Source organism: Pongo pygmaeus, chromosome 5, assembly GCF_028885625.2.
Source record: "Pongo pygmaeus isolate AG05252 chromosome 5, NHGRI_mPonPyg2-v2.0_pri, whole genome shotgun sequence".
In the NCBI taxonomy this organism is placed as follows: Eukaryota; Metazoa; Chordata; class Mammalia; order Primates; family Hominidae; genus Pongo; species Pongo pygmaeus.
The window spans coordinates 27,752,921-27,775,009 of NC_072378.2; the positions used below are offsets into that span (position 1 = coordinate 27,752,921).

At 41.8% G+C, this 22,089-nt stretch overlaps 2 protein-coding genes and 1 pseudogene across 2 annotated transcripts in view; 1 reads left to right on the forward strand and 2 right to left on the reverse strand.

The window, feature by feature from the left end:
• LOC129038088 (histone H3.1-like) overlaps positions 1 to 21,791 on the reverse strand; it is a 41,437-nt gene extending 19,646 nt beyond the window's left edge. Inside the window, exon 1 of the mRNA XM_054490630.2 lies at positions 21,435 to 21,791. Coding sequence (XP_054346605.2) covers positions 21,435 to 21,763 — 329 coding nt within the window. The 5' untranslated portion in view covers positions 21,764 to 21,791. The remainder of the gene's footprint in view (positions 1 to 21,434) is intronic.
• LOC129038218 (histone H1.5-like) lies at positions 13,458 to 16,936 on the reverse strand (annotated as a pseudogene).
• On the forward strand, positions 14,717 to 15,241 carry LOC129038087 (histone H2A type 1). Its single transcript, XM_054490628.2, has one exon. The coding sequence runs from the start codon at positions 14,744 to 14,746 to the stop codon at positions 15,134 to 15,136; it is 393 nt and encodes a 130-aa protein (XP_054346603.1). The 5' UTR covers positions 14,717 to 14,743; the 3' UTR covers positions 15,137 to 15,241.
• Positions 21,792 to 22,089: the final 298 nt, after the last annotated feature.

Genomic DNA, 22,089 nt, shown 5'->3' on the forward strand with positions numbered 1-22,089 from the left:
TTAAACACATTATTTAAATTAACAGCCCACAATATAGTAAATTAACCTTGGTAAGGGAATTTTTTTTTATGACAGAAGAATGAAGCTTTTTGATCATGAAGAAAAGTGAGTTAGATTTAAAAAGGAAAACTTTTTAGGAAGGATAAAGGACATTCAGTGAAAGGAGTAACATGCACTCATCCTCTAAAAGCAGTGTTCTTTGATATGTGAGAGAGGAAGCAGTAAAAGAAAAAAATGTCAGTGTTTTAAGTCTGTCACTAAATATCATCTAAAAGTCCCACAAGTCAACCAGGTGCATCAGTGCACACAGAAAACAATCTAACATAAACCATAGTGTAGAGATTTTTAGTTTCTAGCCAAGAACCCAAAGTTCTTGAAGAGGATCCAATTACAAGTTTTGGGGGATAGGAAATCCTAATGAGTGTAAGACATCATGCTGACGGAAGGTGAGGATAATCTCAGATGTCTGGAGAAGCAATAAAAAGTAAGTTAGGGCAGGAGAGAGGCAAGAAAGCCTGAAAGAAAGAGTCCCCACTAATAATTAGTATTGCTAACTCGAGAATTTTAGTTAAACAGAATAGTTACAGTTGTCAATTGGAATAGATTCAGCATGTAAAATGCCAGCAATCCATGATGATAATCAATTGGAACAAACAGTATGATGAGCTGAATAAGAAGCTTACACTGTGGTCTAGGATTTGTCTTCTAGGTCATTGTGCCCTACATCTCTGAGATGAGCATCATGCTCTCCAGGAGGGTCCCAACCTTCCATTTGTAAGGTTCTATTGTATTTACCCTGGGGAAAACTCCACCTCCTACTAAGCTACAGATCAAGGTTCAAAAGAGAGCTCCCTGGAAAACTCCTTGGTGCTTTGTTCACTAAAATGTTATGTTAGGAGAGCATATTTCATCTTAGTGGCTGTCATTGCTGGGAATCCAAACTCTAATTCCCAAGGCATTCTCAAATTATCATCTGCATCAGCTTCTGCCATAGCCATCCCCACCAGTGTCACCAACAATATTGTTACTAAGAAAATAATTTTCAAAAAATGTTTGCTTTTTTTTTGTCCTAAGGACAGTGATTTCTATAATGGCAACAATTGCAGTTATTTTCAAAATGTGGTCTGGGGAACCCTGAGACCCTTTTAGTGGGTCTGTGGGCTAATATTATTTCATACTAATTCTGACACTGATTTTTCTTTTTCATTATTATTTTCAGATGACATTTATATTGCAAGAGATTGAATGCAGAAAGAAGAATTCAGCTTTCTTTTATTAAACAAGACATTAGAGAGATTTACAAAAATGTAAAACAGTGTCGCTCTTTTTATTTTAAAAAATAGCTATTTTTCATAAAATATGTATGCTAACATAAAATGGGTTTATTGCTGTTATTTTTAAATGAATTAACCAAATTTTTTTGTTTTACTATATAATATGGTAAATGTCAATAGTTATAACCTACAGAAACACAAATTCTTTGGATTGCAAAGCTCCACCACCTAACATGCTATATAGATCAAGGTTCAAAAGAGAGCTCCCTGGAAAACTCCTTGGTGTTTTGTTCACTGAAATATTATTTAAGGAGAGCATGTTTTATTTTAATGACTGTCATTGCTGGTATCCAAACTCTAATTCCCAAGGCATCCTCAAATGATCATCTGCATCACTTCATTACTTTTTAAGAGTGTAAGCGGGTCATGAGACCAGAAGGTTCAAGAACTACTGCCTTAGGGTATATACCACACTAGTAATGTTCATTTATGTTCAAATGACTATTTTTCAAAGTATTTGGAGTATCCCTTCCTGCACGCTTATGTTATGATCTAGACATACAGATCCATTTACTTCATTTTGCTGTTGATGTCTAGGGCTTGGACTTTTTAATATTTGGTTCTACCTTTACATAAAATATTTTTACATAGTCCCAAGGTCAAATCAAATTATACCCAAAGAAATCTTTATCCTTCATCCTAATAGCCTCTCTTACCTTAGAGTACTAATTTTAAATGTTATGATATATCCTTCTGTTGTTTATTATAAGCATATATGTATGTATTCTTAGGGAATATTAACTTCATTTTGCTGTTGATGTCTAGGGATTGGACTTTTCAATATTTGGTTCTACCATTACATAAAATATTTTTACATAGTCCCAAGGTCAAATCAAATTATATCCAAAGAAATCTTTCTCCTTCATCCTAATAGCCTCTCTTATCTTAGAGTAATAATTTTAAGTGTTATGATATATCCTTCTGTTGTTTATTATAAGCATATATGTATGTATTCTAGGGAAGATTAACTCGTATCACAGGAGAGGAGACTGGAAGTTGATACTATGCAAGATAAACTTTGTCACAGACAGTCACCTATTCTTTGGAGGGCCCATTCATCTTTCCCAGAAATAATTTCCTCTCCCCTACATTGCCTACATCCCTCTTCCTGTCTTCCCTATGAAGACAGTATATAAGCTTCTAGATCTCTCTGGGTTTGGGGGCATTCACTTGTTTTTCATGTGATACCTCCATGCACAAAATAATTTTTTTTTTTTTTTTTTTTTTTGAGACGGAGTCTTGCCGTGTCTCCCAGGCTGGAGTGCAGTCACGCCATCTCGGCTCGCTGCAAGCTCCGCCTCCCGGGTTCAGGCCATTCTCCTGCCCCAGCCTCCTAAGTAGCTGGGACTACAGGCGCCCGCCACCAAGCCCGGCTAATTTTTTTGTATTTTCAGTACAGATGGGGTTTCCCTGTGTTAGCTAGGATGGTCTCGATCTCCTGACCTCGTGATCCGCCCGCCTTGGCCTCCCAAAGTGCTGGGATTACAGGCATGAGCCACCATGCCCGGCCACAAAATAAATTTTTATATCTTTCTCTTATTAATCTGCCTGCTGTCAATTTATTTCATACACTTAATTATCAAACCCTCAGAGGGCAGAGGGAGTCTTCCCTCCCCTACAGTTCCAATCAGATTGTTTTCTAGTTAAGCATGAGGGTTGATCTAAGATGTCTGGTCTACCATTACTGAAAATAATTACTAAAAATGGAATCAATAGTATAGTATTTGTTAACATGTTTTAAAAATATCAATAACTAAATTAATGTAGGACTTCCAATTCTTAAAATCTTCAAAATGCAGTTGTATAAAATGATATAGATCAGTGCCATCATACTCTCTGGTCCAGGGATGGATTTCCCATATAATAATTCAAATTCTCACTAACGATGTTTAAGTTAGCAAATTAGTTGCCATGTTGGTTCAGTTGTGTATCACCACCAAAGAAGTGAGTTGCTAAATTAAATATAAATAAATACTTAGCCATAGAACTAGAGGAAGAGATTAAACAATGTATTGTTGGATCAAGAAATCATGTTTCAAAATTTAAACAAATCAATGACTTTTATAGTTCAAGTGTCTATGAAGTCCAAAATAAAAATACAGACATTAATTGCACTACCTTATTCGTAGAAGAAATAGCAAGTACCTTAAAAAGTGCATGTCATATTGGAATCAAATCTCTTGAAGGCTAGGCTAGTGCTAAAAGAAATAGTAGGTACCTTAGAAACTACATGTCATATTTGAATCAAATCTCTTGAAGGCTAGGCAATTCATCTTGACTATATTATTCTCACCAAAGAGCTTAACATTGAACCATCAAAATATATTCACTTTACCATCTGGGACATTTTAATCAAACCTCTCATCTGTTCAATCACATCTTTCACTTCAGAAAGAACTTTCACTTCTGCCTTGTTTTTCAGAACTATCTGTAGCCACCACTCTTCGTATTAAGATGATCCTTTTCAAGCCAGCAGAGAACTAAGTGACATCTGCAATGAAATGGCTTCACCACTTCTGTCCTCGGGTAATTCTGCGATCTATTTTTGCTGGATCCAATCCCTGAAGACCATCCTGACTTTCTAAGGGATGCTTCTCTCTTTCAGCTACCTTCATGTCTTTTAATGCAATTGTTGCTTCTTTCTGTACTGGTGTTGTACTTTGGCAGTGGTCACATCCATGGAGCATAGACTTCTACAAGGCACAAGGCATGGCTTTGATTTTTCTGTTGTAATTTGATGGAATTGGCCAGGCGTGGTGGCTCATGCCTGTAACCCCAGCACTTTGGGAAGCCAAGGCAGGCGGATCACCTGAGGTCAGGAGTTCGAGACTAGCCTGGCCAACATGGCAAAACCCTGTCTCTACTAAAAATACAAAAATTAGCCAGGCATGGTGGCGGGCACCTGTAATCCCAGCTATTGGGGAGGCTGAGGCAGGAGAATCGCTTGAACCAGGAGGTGGAGTTTGCAATGAGCCGAGATCGTGCCATTGCACTCCAGCCTGGGTGGCAGAATGAGACTCTGTCTCAAAAAAAAAAAATTAAAAAATTTAAAAAATGGATGGAATTAAGAAATATTGAAAAATATATACCATTCACTGTGAGAAAAAATTCAACTCCTCAAACTGGGAATCTCAGTCCATTTTATGTATGAAGGTGATGGCCTGCAATAACCTTTTGAGGCTGCTATCATCCTATGCCTATTTTATGGGTGAAAAAATTGATGGACAGAGAAAGGGAGTATTTTCAGTATATCACCTAGTGAATCAGTGAGACAGTCAGTCTATGAATCTTGCGGTGGTGGGTGGCCTTCACTGTAGAAAGGATAGATTCCATGATCTTTTGTACCATCAAATAAAATACTTACAAACAAATGAGAATTAGCTATTTGTATTTGTTTTGTTTTAATAGTGCAAATAAGATGTCATTCTAGACCTAAAAAAATGTTTTTCTCCCTTTTGTTTCCAAAGTTTAGGATAAAAGGCAAATAGAAATCTGTTCTTAGAGAACACTGGACAAATTCTCTTTGTGAGGGAGGATCAAGCAATTTCACCATATCATCATCACACAATAACTTTTGCCTTTCCTGTGGGAAACAAGCATGTATAGCAGTCTGCCTATTGAGTATTGTACTGAAATTAAGACACATTAAAATCTGTATGAAACTTTTTCAAGAGACTATTGAAAAATTGCAACTTATAGGTCACAAAATGCCTGCAGACGCCCTCTATGTCATTTGTCTAAAATGTCTGCCAACTTGCAGCTGACCATTATTGCTGTCTTGAAAGCAGTGATGAAGTAACATGAAGTCACTTTAGATAGGGAATTATGAGCACTGTCTGTCTAAAGTAGTAGCCCCAGTAGAAAGAACCCCTTTGCTCACCCTCCTAGAGGGTGGGCAGTTTAGATCTGCCCAAGTAAAGAGCTGAAAAATCTCATTGTGGAAAAGACATACATGTTTAATTATTTGCAATAAATTTTTTTTAAATGTAGCAGTTTAAACATTAACATATCCTCATTCTTAGTTTTTGTTTTGTTTTGTTTTTGTCTGCCTTATTGCTTATTATCAAATAACCAAACTTAGGCCTAGCCTAAAGAAGGGAGTCACCCATCTCTGACTCTTGTGGACTGTTGTCCATGTAGGAAGGCAGTTATTAAGGGCTAAATTGTGTGCCTCCCCATCCCCAATAAATGAAGTACTAATCCCCAGTACCTCAGAATGTAGCCGTAATTGCTGATAGAGTCTTTTTTTTTTTTTTTTTTTTTTGAGACGGAGTCTCTCTCTGTCGCCCAGGCTGGAGTGCAGTGGCGCGATCTCGGCTCACTGCAAGCTCCACCTCCTGGGTTCACGCCATTCTCCTGCCTCAGCCTCCCGAGTAGCTGGGACTGCAGGCGCCCACCACCACGCCTGGCTAATTTTTTGTAATTTTAGTACAGACGGGGTTTCATCGTGTTAGCCAGGATGGTCTCAATCTCCCGACTTCGTGATCCGCCTGCCTCGGCCTCCCAAAGTGTTGGGATTACAGGCGTGAGCCACCGCGTGTTGATAGAGTCTTTAAAGAGGCAATTAAATGAAAACAAGGTAATTAGAGTAGGCCCTAATCCAGTATGACTGGATTCCTTTTAAGAAGAGGAAATTTGGGGCCAGGCATGGTGAGTCAGGCCTGTAATCCCAATACTCTGGAATGGTGAGGTGGGAGGATAGCTTGAGACCAGGAGTTCAAGACTCCATCTCTTAAAAAAAATTTGAAAACTACAAAATAAGAAGAGGAAATTTGAACACAGACATGCACAGAGGAAAGATGACTTGGAGACACAGGGAGAAGATGCCATCTACAAGCTAAGGAGAGAGAGAAGAAAGAAGGAGGAGGAGGAAAAGGAGGAGAAGAAGGAGAAGAAGAGGAGAAGAAGGAAGGAGAAGGGGAAGAAGAAGAAGAAACCAACACTGCTATGTCTCAAAATACAAAGAAACCAACACCTTGATCTCAGACTTCCAGCCTCCAGAATTGTGAAAAAATTAATTTCTGTTGTTTAAGCCACCCAGTCTGTGGTACCTTGTTATGGCAGTCTTAGCAAACTAATACAGCAGTCAATACATTAATACAATATAATGCTACATGTCCAATCCTTTGTCTCCTTATCTGTAGATCATAGATACCACTAGCACTTACCTCCCAGGCCTGGAAAAATAAATTAAGCAATGCATAATATCTAGAAGATAGTACACACTCAATAAATGGCAGCTGATGACTAATGTTATCTTTTTCCCCAATATGACAAAACCAAGATGTAAGTATCATATGGTTTAATCCTCGTGGGCAGATCATTAAATACAGAGCCATAATGTAAATTCTGACACTCAGGAGTCCCTAACAGAGTATTAGAGCAAACTAAATCAAGAATTTTCAGATGTACAGGGAAATAAGCAAGATAAGTATGTGAATAACAAAACACTGAAAATAGAAAAAATGGATGTGGCACTGAAGCAGGTTGTTCTGATATTCCACATTAGTGAAGAACCTACCAAGCTGCCTAAACAGAGGGAAGGAGCATAGCCCTGGGAGCCCCTTGGAGATTGATATCCTACTCCATATTTGCTAGCCTGGTAACTTAAATACCTCAGTGAGTGTGTAATTCTCTTGATTGTCTGCAAAATGGAGATAATAATAAAATCCCACTTTTCTTACAAGGATTTTATGAGATGATGTCCCTGTTTCCAAGCATGTTCTTGGAACCTGGATGAGGTGTATATATGAAAGTTACTGTGAAACAGTCATTACAATTTACTTTTCCTTTCAACAAAATAAGCTTGAGAAATAAAAGTAAGTATAATTTTGTAAATGTTCCACCACAATGTAAGCTTCTCCAGGTCATATATTTTTATATTTCCTGAGTTGGGCCTACAATAGTGTCTCAAATAAATAATACATTAGTGAAACCAGTGTTTTCTCAGATCTGTATCAAGTACCACTAGAGTTGTGGAAAATGTTTATAAGTAGTTTATGAACTTTGCTTTTTTAAATGTTGAAACAGAGAATAAGAATATCATTCTCTTTTCTATTCTCTTTAAATCTTTCTGATTAAGTGACTGGAAAAGTGTCAATTTGGTGCTAGTAGATGTTTAAGGCCTCTCTAACACTTGTTAATCTTTCCTCTCTCTCTTTTTTATTTTTCAATTTTATAACAAAGAACAGTTTTTAGGCTCCAAGTAGTAGATAGCAAACAGCATATAACTATAATTGAATATTATTGTTTTATTTTATGCTGTTTTATGGTTACCTTCTCTTTATGATCAGAGGTAGAAATTTTCCACTAGAATAGTGATGTAAAGCTTTTAAAATAAATTGATTTCATTTTCTACATAGGGTAGCTTGTATCCAAATACAGGAAAAAGAAAAATTTTAAAGTGGTACTCACATAACTGAAGTTTGAACAATACTAGATAAAATAATACAACCAATGTCATAAAACAGGAAATGGCAAAAGATACTATGGTTATACATCCAGCCTTCTGTATATGTACATTCTGCTTCCACGGTTTCAACCAACCAAGGATCCAAATATTTAGGGGAAAACATCAAAAATAACAACAAAAAAGTGATATGAAAAAACCACAATATAACAACTACTTATATATTATTTCCATGTTTTAAGTATTATACATAATCTTTACATTTTAAGTATTATACGTAATAGAGATGATTTAAAATATAGGGAAGATATATGTAGGTTATATGCAAATACTACACCATTTTATACAAGGGATTTGAACATCCAGGGCTTTTGGCATGCTAGAGGAACCAATTCCCCGTGATGCTAAAGACTACAGTATTTTGTATTATCTTTATAAATTATATGTCTATTTATGTTATATGAAATATAAATTATACTGTAATATTAACTGTAACTGCTATAGGAATTCAGAAAGGGTAAATATTCTGGAATGCTGTAATTTGGGAAAATTTTTTGGAAGAGATATGACAAGGTTCAACCTTGAAAGAAAGGGTTGTATTATCCATTACAGTGTAACACATTATCCCCCAAATATAGCAGCTTATGACAGTAAAGAGTTATTACCTCTCAGAGCTTCTGAGGGTCAGGAATCTGGAAGCAGCTTAGCTGGATGGTTTTTACTCAGTGACTGTCTCTCATGAGGTTTCAGTCAACGACTGTAATTACCTAAAAACTTGACTGGGACTGTAGCTTCCAAGTTGCAAGAAGAGGTTCACTTATGGCACTGTTGGCTAGAGGACTCATTTTCTTCTCACACGTCTCTAGAGGGCTACTCTTAATAAGGGCTGGCTTCCTTCCTCTGGAGTGAGTGATCCAAGAGAGATGGGCAATGATCAAGATGGAAATCTTTTATCTAATCTTGGAAGTGACATACCATCACTTCTGCCATATTCTGTTGACCAACCCTGGTGCAATGTGGAAAGGGCTACACAAAGGTGCAAATATCAGAAGCCATCTCTTTTAGGCTGTTTCCACAGTACACACTGAAAAATGTGTCTCTCAGCCCTTACAGGCATAATATCACCCGGGGAGTTTCAAATATACCAGATGCGGCCAGGTGCGGTGGCTCACGCCTGTAATGCCAGCACTTTGGGAGGCCGAGGCAGGCGGATCACTTGAGGCCAGGAGTTCGAGACCAGCCTGGCCAACATAGTGAAACCCCGTCTCTACTAAAAATACAAAAAAAAAAAAAAAAAAAAGTAAGCTGGGCATGGTGGTGGACTCTTGTAATTCCAGCTACTCGGGAGGCTGAGGCAGGAGAATTGCTTGAACCTGGGAGGCGGAGGTTGTTGTCAGCCAGGATTGGGCCACTGCACTCCAGCCTGGGCAACAGAGCAAGACTCCATCTCAAAAAAGAAATGTGTGCATATACCAGATACTCAGGCCCCTCTCCTGATCAATTAAATCAGAATCTCTGCAGTAGGGTCTAGTGAATGGTATTTTTCCCCCACAAATTTCTACCAACGATTGTGATGTATGATTAAAGTTGATGGACATTAGGTGAAAGAAGAATGAGAAATTGGGAATATAAAACTGATATATAGGCCGGTCGTGGTGGCTAACACCTGCAATCCCAGCACTTTGGGAGGTCGAGGCAGGTGGACCACCTGAGGTCGGGAGTTCTCAAGTCCAGCCTGACCAACATGGAGAAGCCCCGTTTTGACTAAAAATACGAAATTAGCTGGGCATGGTGTCGCATGCCTATAATCCCAGCTACTTTGGAGGCTGAGGCAGGAGAATCGCTTGAACCCGGGAGGCAGAGGTTGCAATGAGCCGAGATTGTGCCATTGCACTTCAGCCTGGGCAACAAGAGCTAAACTCCATTTCAAACAAACAACAACAAAAAACAAAAACAAAAAAACTGATGTATAATTGAAAGGGCTATTTGATTATTACGTAATTATGTGGATAATGTACTACAGAAGGAAATATGAGAGATTTTGCTGTCTTGCTCTGAGACAAGTAGAAATAAGGTACTGATCTAAAGAAGTTGCAGAACACTGAAATTCAGAAGTAGGGACATGTATCACATGGTGGGCATGGCTTTAAGGTTTGAAACAGTCTTATTTGTCACAGGCCCATGTTTGTGGTGTTTCTGATGCTCCCAAACTGGACACAGACTCAAAATTCGTGATTCTCCCACCAGCATTTGTTTAGTTCAGGAAGCTGTGGGGAAAGGGTACTATTCCGGGGAAAAAAAGGCAACTGTTGAGAGTGAAAGACCTTGAGTTCCCATATCTTTAGGGAAGAGTCTGGTGCTTATTTGGGATTCTTCATACCCCGACTCACCGTGGGAGGTTTTTCTTCCTTATATCCTTTCTGAGAGGTTGAACAAAGAAGTAATGACACATGTGGAGTGCCTTGCATGTTGTCCCTTTAAAGTCCAGGATCGGGGGGTTAAGATGAATACAGCTGGTCACATAAAACCCACAGCTTTCTACAGCTATTAAAAATTGGAAATATAGGACAATACTATCCAAAGATACTATAGTGTCATATAAATTCCCACACATTCTTGAAGCTGCTTCCCCATTTCTGTTACTCCACTTCCAGCTACTTTTCTCCTTGTTCCCTCCGTTCCAGCCACATTGACCACTTTGCTGTTCCTTGACTAATACCAAGTATCTCTCCTTCCCACAAACACCTCAGGGCCTCTTTACTTATTCATTTTTTAGTCTGCCTACAATCCCCAAAGGCCCACTCCCTCATCTCCTTATCTTTTTAAAAATTTCAACTTCTTGATGAACATTCTGTGATTAAGTTATTTAAAATAAGAAATACAAAGCCTATCTTTCTTTTCTGCTTTATTTTCCTCCCCAACATTTAATATTATCTTACATCATAAAAGATATATATATATATATATAGTTCCCTTATTAGAAAATAAACTGTGAGTGCATAACTTTTTGTCTGTTTAGTTCACTATAATATTTCTGGTCTAGAAGAGTTTCTGGCACACGGCATGTGCTCAAAAAGTACCTACTGAAAGTAAAAAAAGAACTGGAAAGCAGCACTGCATGGGCGGAGCTTTGTGATTCAGTTTGATAGGTAGGTGAGGGTGCCCTAAGCCTTTCAAATGCTGAATAAATATATAAGATTCCTCTTTAATATATATGAAATACGTGTATAATCATAATTCACAAAGTATTCTCACTGATCCTTACAACAGTCACATGACTATGAATTGCTGTTATCTCCAACTTACAAATATAGAAGCTGGGTGTCAAAGAAACCAAAATCTTGACCTCTTGAAGTGGTCATTTGTTTTAGGAGTTGGTCTCCTAATTTCAAAACTGAGTACCAGTGTAAGTCCCATAGGCCAACCATAAAAGAGAAGACAGGTAATATGGGTTAAAAATAGATTACAAAAAATTTAAAAAAAGAAAAAAATGGATTACAAAACAAAAATATTAAAGACAAATAGAAGACTATGTGGAAACAAATTGTATTTCTGAGATTATTGGTTCTAAAGGAACTGAAATTATAAAGATACAGGAAAGACAAGAAGGTCTCTGCTTGTTCATAGGCAGGGTGTATATGTGTGGGAATGGTTCAAACAGGAAGGAACTCTACAGAAGCTTCAAGACAGAAAAACAATGCAAATTTTAAGACATAAAAAAAGTTTCAGGGGAAGTAAGACTTGAGATTGGCCTCAAAGTGTGGACAGAATTTGAATGGTGGACCAACAGTGACTACAGAAATGGAGGACAGCTATAAGAAACATTTCGGGAAATAATAATTGTACTTTGTGAGCCTAATATTATTTCATTTCTTGATTGTATCAGTAACAGTGCTAATTTCAGATTGAATAATGTTGGTGGATCTAGTAAAGCAATAGACTTCTTCTTTCTTTTTTTTTTTTTTTTTTAGTTGGAGTCTTGTTCTGTTGCCCAGGCTGGAGTAGAGTGGTGTCATCTTGGCCGACTGCAACCCCCACCTCCCAGGTTCAAGTGATTATCGTGCCTCAGCCTCCCGAGTTGCTGGGATTACAGGTGCATGCCCACCAGGCCTGGCTAATGTTTTTGTATTTTTAGTAGAGAAGAGGTTTCACCATGTTGGCCAGGCTGGTCTTGAACTCCTGACCTTAAGTGATCTGCCCACCTTGGCTTCCCAACAGGCTGGGATTACAGGCATGAGCCACAGTGCCGGCCTAGCAATAGACTTCTGCAAATGTTTCTAGCAACATTTTGGAAGTTGGAGAGAAGACAGTCACTGGCTTTGTCTGCAGACTTGGCTCCTTAACTGTCCTTGGCGCCTTAACTGTCCTTGGCTCTCTGAGCTCATAAATTCAGCCTAGATTTTGTGCTTTTCATTCACATAGGCCCTTCTAAGGCCTCCAGCTTTTTAATGAGAAAAGATTGACTAACACCTAGAAAAACAACAAAGGTGTTAGGTTTCATGATCCTGGTATCTGACGGTCTGTAGAACAATTGGAACTTCTATTTCCACACTGATTCCTGGAAAAGGCAAAATGGCTTTCCCAGCCTAAACACTGGGAGACTGCACTTCTCTCTTGGAGAAAAGGCCTTCCCATGACTCTTCCACCTTCACATTTCAAAAAGATTGCCTTTTCGTTTAGAATTTCCCCCTTATTACAGAAAAAAACAGTATAGGAGAATATAGAGTGAGATGAAATGTGGAGCTGACTCAGAAAAGAAACTGACCTACATTCTAAACTCTTAACCAAGAAAAATTTTGATCATGTTAAAATTATGGTAAACAAATGCCATTCCTTATAGTGGTGAGACGTTAAAGGTGAGGAAAACATGAAGCATAATCAAGTTACATCTTAAATTAGAGGAACTTCATAGGACAGGTGTGAAAGTGGGGAGAAGTGTGGAGTACTTTTGTCTGCTTACGACAAATGTAAAAAAAAGTAATTAGTAGAAAAATTCCATCTGCCAACATGGCATCTGGATTAGCAAGGAAGGATCCAAACCTCGTTTCTAACTGGTGGGAAGAGGTAATGTAAATTGGTACTAATTTCTTTCCTTCCTCACTCTCCATTTTAATCTCAACACCTTTAGGTCATTTTGTGCAAATTAGGCCTAAAGTGGAGGTAGCAAGAAAGCACATTCCCAGCATTCATGTTACAAAAGAAAATTGAAAGAGAATGCCACCTGGATTACATGGTAGTCACTGAGTATCCTACCAGGAGGCCTGAAAATTGTGGTGTAACCTGCAAAACGTCCAATGATATTTCAGTAGAGGTTGATAGGACTTTTGCTTTAAATACTTGGTTTTCTAGACAATAACTTACTCAACAGGGGATCCTCAGTGTTGAAATTGAGCCTGGATAAGTGAAATTCGCACAATAAAACTCCCGTTTTGTGTATTTGACGTTTGTAACATAAAATACTTTAGTAGCAGATAATATTGGAAATATCATAAGGCCACAATGTATCTTTTGCATAAATTAAGAAGCATTTATGAAAGGCTTTAGGTTAAAGCTAACTGAACGTTTCAAAACTAGGGATAAATGAGCGTCAGTTCTATTTAGGAAGTGTGGATATCTCTGAAAAGAGTGCTTAGGGTGTGGGTCAGGAAGAACCTAGTGGAGTGTGGGTCAGGAAGAACCTAGTGGGGTTCCAAGTGGATGAACCAGCAAGGAGCTCACTTGGAGCTGGTGTACTTGGTTACGGCCTTGGTGCTCTCGGACACAGCATGCGTGACAGGCGAACAGCCGTCTGGATCTCCCTGGAGGTGATGGTCGAACGCTTGTTGTAACGCGCCAGGCGGGAAGCCTCGCCCGCAATACGCTCGAATATGTCATAACAAAGGTGTTCAAGATCCCCATTGCTTTGGAAGAGATGCCGTTGTTGGTGGACCTGCTTCAGTACCTTGTACAAGTACACGGAGCAGCTCTCCTTGCGGCTGCGCTTTCGCTTCTTGCCTTAGTAATAGGCTTCTTGGAACCCTTTTTCGGAGCTGTGGCCGACTTGGTGGGGTCAGCTGTGTTGTAGTTTAACTGCAGAAAGGGTACAAGGAATAGGAAAAAGCGGCCGGGCGCGGCGGCGCAAGCCTGTAATTCCAGTACTTTGGAAGGCGGAGGTGGGCGGATCACTTGAGGTCAGGAGTTCGAGAGCAGCCTGAACAACATGGCGAAACCATGACTCCTAAAACAAATGTAAAAAATTAGCTGGGCGTGTGATGCACTCCTGTAATCCCAGCTACTGGGGAGGCTCAGGGAGGAGGATCGCTTCAGCCAGGAAGGCGGAGGTTGCTGTGAGCCACGATCGCGCCACTGCTCTCCAACCTGGGCGGCAAAGCCAGACCCTGTCTCAAGGGGGAAAAAAAAAAAAAAAAAAAAAAAGTGGCCGGGCGCGGTGGCTCACGCCTGTAATCCCAGCATTTTGGGAGGTTGGGACAGGTGGCTCACATGAGCTCAGGGGTTCGAGACCAGGATGACCAATATGGTGAAACCCCGTCTCTACTAAAAAATACAAAAATTAGCCGGGCTGTGGTGGCTGGCGCTTGTAATCTCAGCTACTCAGGAGGCCGAGGCAGGAGGATCACTTGAACCCAGGAGCGGACGTTGCAGCGAGCGGAGATCGTACCACCCCACTCCAGCCCGGGCGACAGAGGGAGACCCTGTCTTAAAAAAACAAAAAAAGAAGAAGAAGAAGCTGTGTGTTGTAACGTCCTGTTCACGAATTCTTATGCAAATGAGGTAATTAACAAGTGTGTAGGACTGGTGGCGATTCTAGATGACGTCATATACATGTTTGTCCAATCCAAGGAAGCATATTTCATAACAGCGATTCCATTGGTTGAAATAAAGCTGTAATTTGAGCCAATGGCACAGCTTTATTTTCGCGCCCAGTATTGACTATAAGTAGTAGAGCTCTGGTGAATTTCTCTGAGCTGTTCTCATTTTCTTCACTTATCGTTTTTTCGTCATGTCGGGACGCGGCAAGCAGGGAGGCAAGGCTCGCGCCAAGGCTAAGACCCGCTCTTCTCGGGCCGGTCTCCAGTTCCCCGTGGGCCGAGTGCACCGACTGCTCCGCAAGGGCAACTATGCTGAGCGGGTCGGGGCCGGCGCGCCGGTGTACCTGGCGGCGGTGCTGGAGTACCTGACTGCCGAGATCCTGGAGCTGGCGGGCAACGCCGCCCGCGACAACAAGAAGACCCGCATTATCCCGCGCCACTTGCAGCTGGCCATCCGCAACGACGAGGAGCTCAACAAGCTGCTGGGCAAAGTGACCATCGCTCAGGGTGGTGTCCTGCCCAACATCCAGGCCGTGCTACTGCCCAAGAAGACCGAGAGTCACCACAAGGCCAAAGGCAAATAATGTCTCCATAGAATCATTCCAATACAACGGCTCTTTTCAGAGCCACCTACTATTTCTGCGGGAGAGTTGGGCCACTGGTTAAACATTTGGAACGTTTGTTAAGAAAAGAAAAGCATTTTTCATCTAGAGCTTAGGAATGACTTTTAGGAAAAACCTTAAAAGATTCAGGTGACATGTTTAAGTCAGAATGTGAACAAGTCATTTAATGTAGGGCTTACAAGAATGCTCGCTGTGTATATTCATCTCGTGTTATATGAACTAGAGCCAATAAAAAAAAATCCAGGTCTAGGCTCAGTGGCTCACGCCTGTAATCCCAGCACTTTTGGAAGCTGAGGCGGGAAGGTCATTGGAGCTCATGAATTCGAGATTGGCCTGGGCATCATAGCGGATAAAAAAATTAGCCGGGCGGGGTGGTGCACGCCTTTAGTCCTAGCACTTCACAGAGGCTGAAGTGGGACGATCGCTTGAGCCTGGGAGGCTGAGGCTGCAGTGAGCCGAGACCACGCCACTGCACGCCAGCCTGGGTGACAGAGCGAGAACCTGACTTGAGGAAAAAAAAAATCCAGTACAGAATGACACGGTCATATCAAATTGGCATGTAATAGACCCCATCTTGAAACTTGCTACTGTCTTGTGCGTTGATAGCATATTATATTAACGCCAAACACATTAGTGACGCCGAAGTAGCTGGTGCCTAAATGGCTTAAACGCGGAAAAACCACATACTGATGATGGAACAAAACCTGGCCAATCAGATTACAGAGAGGGCTTTTTAAAATTTAAGAAGCTTCTTTGTAGATGGGCGTCAGACAAAAATCTTGACACCAACCAACGGCTGGAATTCATACTTTAATAAGACTGCATGGGTAAACTACGTGGGGAGTCCAACCAACACCCTGGACTCTTGCTTGCCTTCCGTTACTCGATTAGGGTTGAGAACCGCCCGAGATTTTTCGTATGCAAGGAATCTTGCTGCCTGATGTAACATGTGCACAGCAATTTTTTAGAGATCTCTGGGTGGCTCTGAAAAGAGCCTTTGGGGCTTTGTTGCGGTCTTCACACGCCAGCTTCCTATTTCTTTTTGGCAGCCGCCTTCTTGGCCTTTGCAGCTTTAGGTTTTGCTGCTTTGGGCTTAGCGGCTTTGGGCTTTGCCGCCTTCGGCTTAACCGCCTTGGGCTTAGCAGGACTCTTGGTTGCCTTTTTCGGTTTGGCAGCGGCCTTGGCCTTCTTAGGGCTCTTCGCCACCTTTTTGACGCCAGCCGCCGCGGGCTTCTTCGCCTTCTTCGGAGTCTTCTTCACTGCCTTTTTTCCTCCTCCAGCCTTCTTGGGCTTCTTAGGCGTGGCCCCCGCGGGCTTCTTAGCTTTAGCGCCGCCTGCCTTCTTGGCTTTGGGCTTGGCTTCCCCGGAGGCCGCCTTCTTGTTGAGTTTAAAGGAGCCAGAAGCACCAGTGCCCTTGGTCTGCACTAGGGTGCCCTTGCTCACCAAGCTCTTGAGGCCCAGTTTAATGCGGCTGTTATTCTTCTCCACGTCGTAGCCACCGGCCGCTAAGGCCTTCTTAAGGGCTGCCAAAGAAAGGCCATTGCGCTCCTTAGAAGCAGCCACAGCTTTGGTGATCAGCTCTGAGACTGGGGGCCCAGTAGCTTTGCGCTTAGCCGCGCCGGCGACGGCTGCCTTCTTAGTTGCCTTCTTCTTAGCCGGGGATTTCTCCACCGGCGCTGGGATGGCTGTCTCGGCAGGAGCGGTTTCCGACATGGCGGCAAGAAACTGCTAGAAGAGAATAAGCTCGAAATCCAAAGAGCAAGTTTTGCATTGCTGCTATGCTCGGGCCCCGGGCTTATATAAGCCGGCGCTGCCCTGTGATTGGTGGAGCGTCCAATCCGCCACCCTCTGGCCGCCGCCGCTCGCGGTTGGACTCCCAAATTGTGTTTGTTAGTCCTCAAAATTTGATTAAATGCTTAAAACAATGGTACAGAATTTGGCACTTTGAAGCTCCAAAGGAGGAAAACAGCCTCCAGGTTCACATACTTGTTTGTGTTTTCAAGAATCTCGTGCAATTGATGAAAGATATTTTTAAAAATCCCTTCAGCTTTTCATAAGAATCCATTGGGCTGAGGGCATCATGTTAGTTAGTAGCGTGTCGCGATGAATTTCTACTAAGTATCCGGTGAAAGTTATTTTTAAAAATTTGCCCATGAGTTCATGCTTTGATTTTTGCAAGAGAAAAGACACTGGGTTCCTTGGTTTGGGCATGAACTTTGTGTCTAACTGCAGCAAGTAACACAGGCACAGGGCAGCTGGTTGCCTACAGCCCCAACTTAACCACATAGACTTGACTTTACAAACTGGTTCTGTGTCCTAGGAGTTTCCATGTGCTGATGTCTTTACAGAATGGGATTTTGCAGCTTGGAAGAGTTCCACTGTCAGAGTGACTTCTGCATTGCAGCACCAGTAATACAAATCGCTTTGACTTAAGAATCTAACTACCCAGATTCATTCAAACTTAAATGTGTTATGTTTTCTAATTAGAGTGTTTTCTCTTTTTAGTTCCTGGGCAAATCCATTAAAAAGGGGAAGAAAAATAATATAGATAATTCAGTTTAGAGAAAGCTCAAACCTGTGGAAAATTATTCAAGAGCTCCCAGTGATCCTCTAATGCACAAACTGTTTAGGTGGCCCAGGACTCTGTCAGGTTTTTGAAATGTTCTCACTGCTCCCCCTGAATCTCCACCCACATTTAACAAGCTGCACCATCAGGAATACTGTCTTCTATGAGCAGCCAGGATACATCAATATGGGTATTTTTGTGTGTTTTAGCGCTAATATTTTAGAAGACTATCTGGCTATTGACTGTGAAAAGGTTGGATTGGATATTGAGCGACTTCACGTTACAGAGGTTCAGAGGAACTCAGGAAAACATAGGCAAATACACTGAGGTTGAAATAAATGAAGTTTACGATTTATGGGAGGTGGAGGGGATTGGACAGGATGCCTGGATGATAAAAATGATCAAATGATGATTTGGATTCCTAATGAAATCAACAGTCACTTATTTCTCACTCTTGAAATGCTGTGCAAGAAAATTTAAAGTAGCCAATGCACTTCATCTTCTAAGAACTCCTGGAGAAGTTGGCAGACTATGGCCAAATCTGAACAATGGCTTTTTTCTGTATAGCCCTCAAGCTAAGAAGTGTCTTTACGTTTTAAAAGTATTGTTTAAAACAAAAACAAAGGCTGGGCATGGTGGTTCATGTCTGTAATCTCAGCACTTGAGGAGACTGGGATAGGTGGGTTGCTTGAGCTCAGGAGTTGGAGACCAGCCTGGGCAACATGGTGAAACCCCATCTCTACTAAAAATACAAAACATTTTGCTAGACGTGGTGGCACATGCCTGTAGTCTCAGCTACTCGGGAGGCTGAGGTGGGAGGATCACTTGAATTCAGGGTGTCAAGGCTGCAGTGAGCAGTGATAGCAGCACTGCACTCCAGCCAGGGCGATGGAGCAAGATCCTGTCTCGAACAAGCAAACTAACTAAAAACTAAAAAGAATGTGTGACAGAGACTATATATGGCCTTTAAGCCCTAAGCTATTTATTATCTAGCCCTTTGGCTGTGTTATAAATTTCTCCACAGAGACACAGATATTGTATAGGCCTCTTACCGAACAACGCAAATTGAGAACTAAAGAATAGGAGATCTTCAAAAGAAAATGTTCTAACCAAGCACTTTCCACTGTTCCAAACACAAAACTTAGAAGGTCCAGGAGAAAAAAAAACCCCAAAACTCCATGTGTAATGGAGCCAGGGTATAACAATAAGAGCTTACACTCATTCAGCGTTTACTACCTGCCAAGAAGTAATCTTAAATATGTTCTACAGTTTTCTATTAATTTGCTACATTTACAGCTATACAAGATGAGGCCCAGATAGAGAATGAATAACTTGCCAAAGATTGTATAGCTATGAAGTGGCAGCTCTAAATTTTAAACCTAGAAACATGGCCTCAGCTCCATTATGGAGGGAAAATCCTTGAAGAGATGAGAAGAGAACGATCTTCAAAGCTTGGAAGAGGCAGTGTCAAGTTGTTCCTACACCTAGCAAACAGCCGCCAAAAGAGCTCTAAGTTAATTGTGGGAGGAGGCTTCTGGCCCCATGGATCAAAAGTGTTTTTTGTTGTTGTTGTTTTTCTGAATCAAATCTTAAGTTTCCAAAAACTTTATACGGGTATCCAACCCTTTGAATGTGAGGACTTTTTTGCTCATCTGTGATGGTGGATATCACAAAAATTATGCACAGACTTTTCTTCTTTCTTTCCCTTCCTTCCTTTTTTTTTTTTTTTTTTTTTTTTTTTTTTTGAGACAGAGTCTCACTCTGTCACCAGGACTGGAGTGCAGTAGCGTGATCTCGGCCACTGCAACCTCAGCCTCCCAAGGAGCTGGGATTTTTTTGAGACAGAGTCTTGCTCTGTAGCCCAGGCTGGAGTGCAGTGGCACGATCGCGGGTTCAAGCGATTCTCCTGCCTCAGCCTCCCGAGGAGCTGGGATTACAGGCGCCTGCCACTATGCCCAGCTAATTTTTTGTATTTTTAGTAGAGACGTGGCTTCACCATGTTGGCCAGGCTGGTCTGGAACTCCTGACCTCGTGATTCGCCCGCGTTAGCCTCCCAAAGTGCAAAGTGCTGGGATTACAGATGTGAGCCAGTGCGCCCTTCCTTTTTCCTTCCTTCCTTTGTTTTCTTTTGTCAGCTATCCTTAGTGATCCTGTATTTTAGGTGTGGCCCAAGACAATTCTTCTTCTTCCAACGTGGCCCAGGGAAGCCAAAATATTGGACACCGCTGCACCAGTTGCTGGGATACATGCCTCTTTGCAAGAGTGAATCCAATATGAGAAGGGAAGGCACAGATATGTGGCTGAGCTGGCTGAGAGCACTAGGGAGAAAAATTGCCTTCACATCTCTGCCAGATATCTCCTAGGTCAAGATGTGTACTTCAAAAAGTTTAAGAGCAAAATGAGGTCATGATAGTCATATATGTAGAGCACATGAGGAAACTCTAAACAGCTGGAAATACTGGACAAGTTTGGTTAGAAACCAGGAAAAGCTTTAAAATACCACTTGAAGTTTAATACCCAGACTGATTCTCTCTGAAAAAAAAAAAAGAAAGAAAGAAAAAATCTCATGAAAATCCAACTCCACAATCTATGACAAGCATATGGTGAAATGACAGGAAAATATTTTTTAAGGTCCACTTACAGCGCTAGAAGTTCATTTCACAGATGACAGCATGCAGTAGGTTAAAGTATCCCTCTTCAGAGGCCCACTACCTAACACATGGCTTGCTAAACATTACATTGAAACAGAACAAAAGTGTGGAGCTTTTTGTCAAAACTGTTACTTGCATGGGGTACTATGGCAACTTTGTTACATGCATATGCTCCATGGTGGTCAAGTTACATGGGCTATACAAGAGCTAAATAGCTTACATTGTACCAATTAAGTAACATCATTCATTCTTTCCTCCCTTCTGAGTCCTCATTGACTATTGTTCCACTCTTATGTGTGCAGTTTTTAGAGCCTCTGTTTTTTGATTTTTGTTTTTTCAGGCGGAGTCTCGCTCTGTAGCCCAGGCAGGAGGGCAGTGGCGCGATCTCGGCTCACTGCAACCTCTGCCTCCCAGATTCAAGCGATCCTCCTGCCTCAGCCTCCCGAGTAGCTGGGACTACGGGCGCGTGCCACCACGGCCGGCAGTTTTTTTTTAGTGGACACGGGGTTTCACCGTGTTAGCCAGGATGGTCTTGATCTCCTGACCTTGTAATTTGCCCGCCTTGGCCTCACAAGAGCCTATGGACACTCATTGTACTACTTGTTCCCTTCCGTAGGGGCAGGGAGACACGCAGGAGACACATTCCTCAAGGATAAAAACAGGACTACTTTTCAAAACTAAACTTCACCTGTACAATTGTCCCTATGACATGTCCTTTTTGAGTGATAATCCTTATCAGTAGGAGCAGGTTCTGTACGTGGAATTGATTTAGCATACCAACAGCCTGTGACCTGACTCCTGCATTAGTGTTGAGTCACTACCACGTTTTGCCCACAACTTGTATTTAACATGGAGCTAAGACACGTCTCAAAAGCTACAGCTTCCTTTTGGTGACAATTGAGGGGCTCTGAAAAGAGCCTTTTGGGGTTGGACAGACTTTTGGGGCTGATAGGAAAATATTTATGCCCTCTCCCCTCGGATGCGGCGCGCAAGCTGGATGTCTTTAGGCATAATAGTGACGCGCTTGGCGTGAATGGCGCACAGGTTGGTGTCCTCAAATAGCCCCACCAGGTAGGCCTCACAAGCCTCCTGCAGCGCCATCACCGCCGAGCTCTGGAAGCGCAGATCGGTCTTAAAGTCCTGTGCGATCTCCCGTACCAAGCGCTGAAAAGGTAGCTTCCGGATTAGCAGCTCGGTCGACTTCTGGTAGCGGCGGATCTCGCGCAGGGCCACGGTACCGGGGCGGTAGCGGTGGGGCTTCTTGACGCCACCGGTGGCCGGAGCGCTCTTGCGAGCCGCCTTGGTGGCCAGCTGCTTGCGCGGCGCTTTGCCGCCGGTGGACTTCCGAGCTGTCTGCTTTGTTCGTGCCATGGCTAAGTAGACCTAACTACTCAAAACAAATGAGAGGAAAAAAAAAAACCGATCATCCCGGTATTTATAGCTGCCATCGCGTTCTGATTGGACAGTAGACTGTGCCATGCCACGTCTCACAAACGGAATTGGATCCCAGTTTAATCTGCTAGTGAAAGGGAGACATTCCGCCTCTGTTTTGGGTCAAGAAACGTAAAATGGTTTTGCTAGCTAAAGAAGAACAAAAACGGAAACAAAAAAAATCCCCCAAAACTCTAGGATTTTTCATGCATGAAAATCCTGTTTAAATATAAGCTTGATAAATCTAAATTTGCCTCGCACTATTT

Bases quoted from the DNA above. Each gene is read 5' to 3' on its own strand.
- LOC129038087 (XM_054490628.2), top strand. From the start codon at position 14,744: ATGTCGGGACGCGGCAAGCAGGGAGGCAAGGCTCGCGCCAAGGCTAAG.